Source organism: Diospyros lotus, chromosome 2 (assembly GCF_014633365.1).
Source record: "Diospyros lotus cultivar Yz01 chromosome 2, ASM1463336v1, whole genome shotgun sequence".
Lineage (NCBI taxonomy): Eukaryota > Viridiplantae > Streptophyta > Magnoliopsida > Ericales > Ebenaceae > Diospyros > Diospyros lotus.
In genome coordinates, this window is record NC_068339.1 from 43,630,308 (window position 1) to 43,639,890 (window position 9,583).

At 35.3% G+C, this 9,583-nt stretch overlaps 1 protein-coding gene across 3 annotated transcripts; it reads left to right on the forward strand.

Moving 5' to 3' along the window:
* Window positions 1-5,725: 5,725 nt before the first annotated feature.
* Window positions 5,726-9,264, forward strand: LOC127795734 (auxin-responsive protein IAA26-like). Of its 3 annotated transcripts, none has more exons than XM_052327601.1 (6): window positions 5,726-6,441; window positions 6,583-7,070; window positions 7,996-8,270; window positions 8,540-8,756; window positions 8,878-8,942; window positions 9,045-9,264. In XM_052327601.1, the coding sequence occupies exons 2-6, from the start codon at window positions 6,586-6,588 to the stop codon at window positions 9,092-9,094; spliced, it is 1,092 nt and encodes a 363-aa protein (XP_052183561.1). In that variant the 5' UTR covers window positions 5,726-6,441; window positions 6,583-6,585; the 3' UTR covers window positions 9,095-9,264. The 3 variants fall into 3 exon arrangements, with proteins under 3 accessions (XP_052183561.1, XP_052183560.1, XP_052183562.1); XM_052327600.1 differs by having other exon boundaries at window positions 5,728-6,441; window positions 6,580-7,070; XM_052327602.1 differs by having other exon boundaries at window positions 5,735-6,441; window positions 6,580-7,070; window positions 8,609-8,756.
* The last annotated feature ends 319 nt before the right edge of the window (window positions 9,265-9,583 follow it).

The following is a 9,583-nucleotide window of genomic DNA, read 5'->3' on the forward strand; positions in this document are numbered from 1 at the left end:
AGACCCTGTCGTCGCACCTTTCATTCCCAAAATAAAAAAATAAATGAAAAAGTGGTGGAAAATTGAGAGGGTTTAGTTAAGTGAGCATAAATGTGAAGAAAGGGTGGAGAATAAGGCAAGGCAATACCCATCTTTACCAATTAGCATCTTCAATCATGTTTTGGGAATGGGATTGGGATATAAATTCGATGTTGTTTGTTTTGTATCACAACATGCATCCGTGCATAAGGGCTTTATGTAAAGTTTGTAAAAAAAGAATATCAAAAGAGACCCTTTATGATCCTAGTGCTCCCTTTGCTTAATTATAAGGTTTATGTTAATTTAAACATTAATTAATTTTTGGGTTTATATTAATGGGTATTATTCACTTTTTTTTAACAGAATTTCACGAATAATTAAATTGTAATAAAAATTAAAGTTTAATAATAATTGTAGTAATAAGAATTAAAATAAATAATTAATTTGTTATGGGGGTAAAGTTGAGTGTAGATTAGAATGGAGAAATGAAGGTTCATTATTAAGGATGCTCTGCAAACCAGGCACTGTTTGGCAACTTGGTATATTTTTCAAGTTTTATGTAGAATGATATCTATCATTGTTGTCATCGATGTAATCTTTGACTTAACCCTCCCTCGGGATTTGAAAAGGAAGTGACCCCTCAATCAAAAGTGAGTAGACTCCTTAAACCCATAATCATGGGGGCCGTTAACTAGAATAATCTCCCTCCTATTAGGGTTGGAAAACAAAAGAACAGAGTGACTTGTTTGGCATGGCCAAACAGTGCCTTGCATCTAGGTTCATTGCATCCCAGCCAGCCCGCCACAGCTAGTGAGAGAACCACCAATCCTAGCATTTCTTTCTTTAAACAAAGACAAGCTTCCGAGTCGTTGCTATCAATGTTGGGCATGCTTCTAATCATCTCAAATTTGACCCTAATTTGGGTTGAATTTTAAATCACATTTATATCTATTTCTCATAAATTATCTAGAAATGAAGCATATTTTCCAATTTTCTATTTATATTTTTCATTTTATTTTAAATTCATTTCCCGAGTCAACTCTTTTGCCCTTTAGACTATAATACAACAAAAATATGACTTTAATATTATTATTATTCACATATCTCAAATTTAAATTTTTATTTTTAAAATATATATTAAATAAATTCATCCAACATACACGATGATTGGGGAATTATTTATATTAAATAAATATATAAAATCATTTTTATTAATTAAAATAAGGTCAAAAAAAGAGATGGGTCCCAAAGCCCACGCACAAACTGTAGATGGGAGCGGCGCGTGGGACAGAGAAGAACAATGAAAGAACAGATAGCTATGATGCATTAATATCTTTCAAACAACAGTGATGGTTGCAATCAGTGAAGCGAAGAACAAACTCCGGGCCTGGGCCCGACCCGGACCCATCATCGGCTGCCTGCCATAAAAGCATAATCATTGCTCTTTGCCTCACTTATTTTCGAATCAAGCTTTTCTCATATTAATCATTTTTTTTTTACTAAAAATAGCATCTCATAATACCACCACAAATCATTTTTTCTTTTTCAAATCACTCTTTTTAAAGTGTTTTTATAATTTTTAATTTTTATTATAGACTTATTCATTTTATAAATACATCTATTTATCTTCCTTTATATATTAAAATCATCTTAATTGGTATAAAACAAAGGAAAGGTCCCACGAGAAAATGGACACAAAAGGGCATTTTGAGATGATGTTGGTGGATAGCCTAAAAGACATGAAATTGTTGAAAACGTGGAGAAATAACTCATGAAGGAAAGGAAAAGAGGCAGCCGAGTAGACCTCTACTTTGAGTGGTCGGGATATTATGTTATTATTGCGTTGACGTGATATTATAAATTAATTATATATTATTAATTTATAAAATTTAAATACACGATATTAAATACTCTTTTTGGGTATACATTGTTTGGTCATATAAAAAAGGAAATTGTAAGCTAAATAAATTAATTAAAAGTTAATTTAATTTCTGATAAGAAATTGTGTTGGGTGGACATGGGTGGAGAGATGGACGGCTGGGATTGGAGGGGGGATGAGAACAGGGGATGACTGTAATTGACAAGAGGGGGGCAAGTTGTGATGGTCGGTAGGCACACGGTAGTACTAGTGCGCCCCTGACTGACTGAGTGACTGACTGACTTCCATTACAAAGTGGGGCCCATCATTTCGTGCACGACTTTTATCCTTTGCCACGCGTACAATACAAATACACAAATAGGGGAAAAGTAAGCTTATTTATTGGGTTTATAAATTTAGTAATAGTTTGGCTCATAATTAAATTTTCCTTTTTCCCATAATTAGTTTGGTTCATAATTAAATTTTCAATTATTTCCTTAATTAAGTGACTATTTATGGTTTGTGACAAATATTTAAATATTTTTTAAGTCATAGTATAAAATTAAAATACTTCTCAATGAAAAAATTAATTAATTATTTAATAACAATTAAAATTAAGAAATAAAAAATATTAATATTTCCTAGGACTAATAAACCCTTATTATTTGGAAGAAAAATATAAAGTAATCTGTTGACTGACTTCCACTCCATACAGCCGATAGGATTGACTCCTAACCCAATTTAATTTTCAAAATAATAATGTTTTTCTAATTAAAATAATAACCTTTTTGTTTAAAAAAAAAAAAAAGGGAATTGGTGCACGCGCGCCGTCTTTCCAAATTGCGTTCCCATTCTTATCCATTTACTGTGGTTATAAGATGAGGATAGGATTGGATTAAATTCTGAGTTATTATAATTTTTTAAATATATATTTATATGAAAGTTTAGTTGTAACGTTATTATAAAATAATATCTATAAACAGTAAAATAATATCACCGAGTCCGCTAACGACAAACGGTAGAGAATAAGGCTGATTCAAAAACAGGAACTTAGAGCTTATCATACCCTATTAAGCAATTTGGCTGTGGAATAATGCTGCTTATTGCCATTGTTTCCTTTATTTTTTTTCTTAAAGAAAAAGGTTAAATTATGAGAAAGTGGGTGAGACTAACATTCCCCTGCCGACCAACCCTTAAAGGTCGAGCATGTTGGGTGGTCGGACGCCAAAAGTGACATCGTCACCTTTACCACGCGCGGGATTCTTGTACTTTTGGCGTTGGCGATTTCCTGTCCACTCCCCCTCTTGTACACGTGACGGCCTTCGAGGGCTGACACGCGTCCACTACCGCTGCATGCGTGGATGACTGGGACTTGGCTGCAACACCCGACAGCATCGCCGGTTCATTCGGCACACTCCAAGAGGACAGTGCATATTGACCGAATTACCCTCCTGAATTTGCGTGATGTTTATCTCCACGCTACTCCCTGACTCACTTGATTTGGCCATTTTAGTAGATATTTTTGTAATTTAAATTTTAACAAAACAAGAAAATTTTATCTAAAATTTATTTTTTAAGATTAATTAAAAATATTAATGTTTAATTTTGACAAGGAACCCCTCAAAATTATGCATATTTATAAACATACCCTCCATATATATATATATATATATTTTTTTTAGAAAGAAAGTACCTCGACATGATACGTGTCCTATTAATTAAAATTTAATATTTATTTTATTAAATAGAGTATGATATGTATCTTATTTAATATATTTTTTTTAAAAAAAATCTCATAATTTTTTATTTAAAATTATTTAGATAAATTAATTTTTTTAAAATAAATTTATCTTGAAGATAAGAAAAATGATATATATGTCTTTTAATTAAAAATAAAAAATTAATAATTTTTTATTTTAATTTAAAAAATATTTTAATAGCCTTGAGAAAGACAAAAGCTTTCATTAGCATTAACTTGTTTGTTGGGCAGACAGGGATACAATTGGGCAAATTAGATTTGGATGTGCAACGATAACACAGCCCGGCGCCCCTTGGATTTGTCAAACGTTTGAGGCGCAAGGAACCTTAAGAAAACAAACCACCGAACAAACCAAAGGCCCAAGACTAGGATTTGCAGTAAGATGTAAGGAGCATCATTTCAACGTTACATAATTGGTAAGCTTGGAGTGTTGGGTTGGGAGATTGTTTGGTACTTACCAATAATAATATTAATATTAATAATTGAAGCTGTCTTCTTTTAATGTCACTTACTTGCGTGGGACTATTGGTGCACGTGTGAGTTGTCGCTAATTAGAGTTTTAGAGGTTTGACTTCGGCCAAGCAATGCCACCCACCCCCCGTCCACCACTGACCTTCGGTTGCATTACTTGATTATTATTATTATTATTATTATATTGTAATTTGTGACCCTGTTCAAGGCCTTTATCGTCATTTCATGTTTTACTGACCTAAAAGAATACAGGCTTGTATTTACTTAGAGATATATTTTTAGTAAAATAATAGGATCAACATTAAAGTATTCTCATTTAAATGCTATTTTGTTAGAAATAGACTTGCTTTGTGAGTGAGTTTTTAGTCTTGAGTTTAATTCATGTGAAAGAATTTAGGCTCCGACTAGGCTCTTTAACTTTTGACAAGTTGAGCTCGATCTTAACATAAGCTCGAATGTGTGTTGGTAAGTTCGAGATTGGGGCTCGCTAGTAGGTTAGATTTTGTCAAAATATGTTATTTTGTTTAAATTTATTTTATTATATATATATATTATATTAAATAATTAAATTAATATATAATAATTTAAACATATTTATTTTAATTATATTATTATAATAATTTAATTTTATATTAAATTATATATTTATAAATGAGTTTGGTTATGAACTATTCGAAAACTTCTAATTGAACATATATATGAGACTTTAATAGAGTCTATTAGTATTCATGAACATTTAATCAAGTCATTTTTAATGATACGAGTTTTATTGAATTAAGATCGATTTGTTTGCAAAAGTTTCAAAATTAGACTTAAGTTTAACCCGTTTATGTTAAAGAACAAAATTAAATGAATTTTTATCGAACTGAACACAAAACTACTTTTCAGACGTGTTGGTTTATTTGCTGACTCTAGAAATCACATTATCCTTTTATTTTCTATTTCTTCTCTTCCCATGGCCACCTCTAATAATTGTTTGTTGTTGCATTTGCCTTGTCGCCTCATCTTTCACGTGCGACTGCTACTCCATCCTTAGCGACAATTTGCTTGCAAAAGATAAGGCGAGGCAAAGACGATGACAAGATGGCAACAACAGACAATTGTTGGAAGCGGTCAAAGAAATGAAAGAGAGAGAAGTGAGGTGCCTCTCATGGGTTTGGGTGAGAAAAGAAAATTTACAGGAAAAAGAGGGATATTTTCGTTATTTTGATATTTGTGAAACCTTTTCTATATTTTAAGAAATACAAATAACATGGTTATTATTGTAAATTCAACCGCTATTATTGTGTGAAGAATCTTTAAAAAAAAAAAAAAACCCAATAAGTTACTTCTTAAAGGTAGAAGCTCAACCTCTAGAAGTCTAATCCAACGGTCTTAAGTAGGGGGCTCCGTGCTCATCACAATGATCTACATCCAGAGGTGGCAAACCGGTGACGTCTTCCAATTCCATTATCATCCTAACCTAGAGAGAGAGAGATATAGGGAGAGGCTGATTTAGAGAGAGAAAAAGCAACAATGGGTCCTCTCTTCCTCCTTGTTTATTGCACAAGCGGAAGCCCCTCCATTTCTAAATCACCCAATCCCTTTCCCCCTCGACCCCCCCTCCCCCACCCCCCCCCCCCCTCTCTCTCTCTCTCTCTCTCTCTCTCATTTTGACAAATATATAGCGCGCTTTTTGCTTTGGTTAAGCGCCGTAGCTAGCCATTCGCATGGGCTTGCGTTGCTGGTGCTGCTTCTCTCTCCGGCACAGGACTCTATAATAAAGAGCAGGTTTGGGGTAGTGTGCTGCTTATGCTTAACAAAGCCTAATTCGCTCCAGGATTATGTCATGCCGGTTGTAGGCTTTAGGGCAGGGCTGAAATAAGAGAGAGAAAGAATAGTAGTTTAATCTCTGCCTTGCTTTGCTTTTTTGCTTGCTGAGCCCAACAACGACATGTTTTCGGGACGTCCGGTTGCGTGCGTTACGCTCTAATTGCATCCCTGTTTCTGGGTCCCTAAAGCCAAAGGGAATCTCTCCCCCCTCTCTCTCTCTCTCGTGCTTCTCTCTTCCTCTCTATTTGTATAGCCAGAGAAGCCTACAAAAGATTTCTTTAGAGAAGAGAACCCAACCCACTCACTAACGCGAGACGAATCAAAGAAAAGCAGCAAGATTGTAATCTACAAGCTATTATTATAGCTCTCTCTCTTTAGGCCGTTGTTATATGGTGCTTGGATTGTCATCTCTCTGATGGGTTGAAGTCCTTGAGGTTTCTTTCAACTTTTCTATCTGGGTGTTCAATTCTTCGTGCCAACAAACCTGCTTTAAAGATCTGGGTGTTCACTAGGTTTTGATCAGGTGCTGGCTTTATTTTCTTGCGATTCCTTCTTCTGTTGTTTGTGGACAGAAGTTCGTGTTTTGGATCATGGATGTTTATTCAATCTTCTTTCTGATTTCTTGTGATTTTTCTCTTGTTTTTCTTGTCCTTTCTTGTAGAAGGAAATGGAGGGAGGTCCAAACAAGCTTCTGCTGGATTTGATAGACAAAGACAGAGAATGGGCTATTCACAGAGATGGAGAGAGAAGCCACGGATCTTCAGAGGAGAAAAGCCTTGAGTTGAGGCTTGCTCCACCAGGGGAAGATTGGACCACAAGAAAAGGTTATTTCTCCAACAATACTATCCAAAACCTCAATACTTCCTCTGGAGCAAAGAGAGGATTCGCAGAGAATGGCTGGGTGATGAACAAAAATGGCAGCCATAGCCAAAACCACAAGTTCTCTTTCTCAGAAACCACAGGGTGGTCATCTTTGAATCAGGCAAATGGTGCTCCGTTTCTTCATCTCCAATCAAACCCACAAAACTTGCCTGTTATGGCCAAGGAATCATCACAGCCCTGTGGCTCTAAAGCCTTAGACTTGCCTGCAGAAAAGAAGGCATTTTCACCAGCTTCTGCCAATCCAGCTGTGCCCAGCAGTTCTCAGAAAAGGTAGCCCCAGCTTTTTTTCTTGCCTTGTTGTTTTCCCTTTTGGACAGAGGATATTCACACTCAGGCACATTTTGCTAGAAGTTGTGGTCCAAGCATTTTTATTTTTCTTTTTTGCTTTGTGTTTTCAATGTTTCCCAACTGGGTTCCTTGGATATTATTGTTATTTTCATTTATTTTCTAGCTTTTATAAGCACTTTTGTGAAAGTATAGCCCCTTTTTCATCTTCCTTTTACTCTCACACACTGTACTCTTACCTGGTATTAATTAATTAATAACAGCAGTTTGCTACAGTTGTTTTATAGTTGTACTCTGTTGAAATTATCAATCTTGAATGCCATGTTTTCAACCTTCTGTTAATGATAGTAATGTTCCTTTGACCCTTTGGATATGGTTTTTGGATTAGAAAATAATTCAAACTCTGATTTTTGTTTTGTTATGATAATGATTCTTGAAACAGGGAACTCCATTATCTGTCTTGTTTTCTTCTGTTGCCTAATGAAACTTCCATTGTTAGTTAAGTTCCTTTGACCCTTTTGGATATAGTTTTTGGAATAAAAACTAATACAAACTTTGATTTTGTTTTGATATGACAATGATTCTTGAAACTTGGAACCCATTTTCTGTTTTTTTTTTTTAATTCTGTTTATGTTTTGCTGTTTTCTGAAACTGAGTTTATTGGACAAATTCCTTTAAACAAGTCATTCTGAGACAGGCAACAGGTTTTGAAATCATAAAAGAACTGGCAATGTTTCATTGTTACATGCTTTTGTTTGCTTTCATTAGTATGAAAAATCAATTTAATCTGTTTTGGCAAATATGGGTGTTTCTCAAGAGACCTCTTAGTTAATTGCCTCTTGAGAGACTAATCTATGTTCTCTGATCTAATTTCTTCTGATCGACGCCCAAAAACATTTGAAAACAACAGAACTGCCCCTGCTCCAGTAGTGGGATGGCCTCCAATTCGATCATTTCGAAGGAATCTTGCAAGTAGCAGTTCATCCAAGCCTATCAATGAACCGCAAAACGCTGTCCCAAGCAAGCCTCCCACTGAAAAACCAGCTGAAAGCTTCCAGAAGGGTTTATTTGTGAAGATCAATATGGATGGAGTTCCCATTGGAAGGAAAGTGGATCTTAAAGCCTTTGACAGCTACGAAAAGCTCTCCTCTGCTGTTGATGAGCTCTTCAGAGGCCTACTTGCCGGTATAAATCGCCTACCTAGTCAACTCGTAAACCCTATTCATAAGTAAAAGACTTAATCGATTCTTTCCCCTGCTGCAAGCAGAATCTGATGCGATATTCCTATATTTGCCCTAGAATTTGAAAGTTTGATCCCTTTATTATGTAAATGGTAAATGGTAATTTGTTAGCTGCATCATATCCGGGCTTCAGAACGATGAAATCTATCACTGCACACTTTCTTCACGCTATTTGCAAATACTAATACTCAAGGACTTTGATTGTGCTTGCAGTTTTAAAGTTTCCGATTGATACTTGCAGTGGAGATGCTAACTCGGTTGTCTCTTGTCGATCTTGTTTAGCTCAAAAAGATTCCTCAGCCGGTGGAATCCCGAACGGGCAAGAGGGCGAGAAAGGGATCACAGGATTGTTGGATGGAAGCGGGGAATATACCCTCGTTTACGAGGATAACGAAGGAGACAGGATGCTCGTCGGGGATGTGCCATGGCAGTAAGCCTCCGATCTCTATGCATCTCATTCATAACAGTTTCTTCCTCCATTCCATCTTTGCATGTATGTATGAACTTGGAAAACCCGTCTTTAAAAGTTTCATCTTTCGGGTGATTTGCAGCATGTTTGTGTCGACTGTGAAACGGCTGCGCGTGTTGAAGAGCTCGGAGCTCTCCTCGTTGCGCTGTGAGTTTCCCCATTCGAATTCCCTCTGATTCTTGCACAAGATTTGCCGCTTCTGTTCTGGCCGCTGATTCTGGGAATCTGGGTGTGTTTTCGAATTTGCAGGTGGCAGCAAGCAGGAAAAGATCACAGTTGATGCTGGCGTTGCACCGTGACATGCGGGGAGGAGCAACTGTGTATGCGTTTCCCTCTAGAATTCTCGGGAAAGTTTGGTGGGAAAATGAGAGCAGTTTGTAGTTAAAATATTGCAGCTAATAGTTGTATTTTCCCAGTATGTATGGACTTGTTTTTCTCGGAAAATTTTCAATGTTTTCTTCTCTCTTTATTTTTTTTTTTTAAGTAATACTAACCATTGACCTTGTGCTAACCATTGCATTATTTACGGTTTAAAGTGATAATTAAGGTGTAATAAATGATTATTATTTTTGAAATAATATATATTTATTATATCTCGATTTTAGTATTTAATTATTTAAAAAATAAATATATATAATATTTTAAAATATTTTATTAATTAATAAAAATATTCGAATGCTGAACTTTAAATGTACGTGCACTCATTAGCAAAATCTTTTTTACTATTAAAGAAAAATACAAGTTTGGAAGATTACCATTGGTTTGTTTGTTTGTTTGTTTAACGAAAA

Coding starts and splice junctions, on each gene's coding strand:
- LOC127795734 (XM_052327601.1), top strand. CDS start 6,586: ATGGAGGGAGGTCCAAACAAGCTTCTGCTGGATTTGATAGACAAAGAC. Junction 7,071..7,995: donor CCCAGCAGTTCTCAGAAAAG/GTAGCCCCAGCT, acceptor TGAAAACAACAG/AACTGCCCCTGCTCCAGTAG. Junction 8,271..8,539: donor CTTCAGAGGCCTACTTGCCG/GTATAAATCGCC, acceptor TTGTGCTTGCAG/TTTTAAAGTTTCCGATTGAT.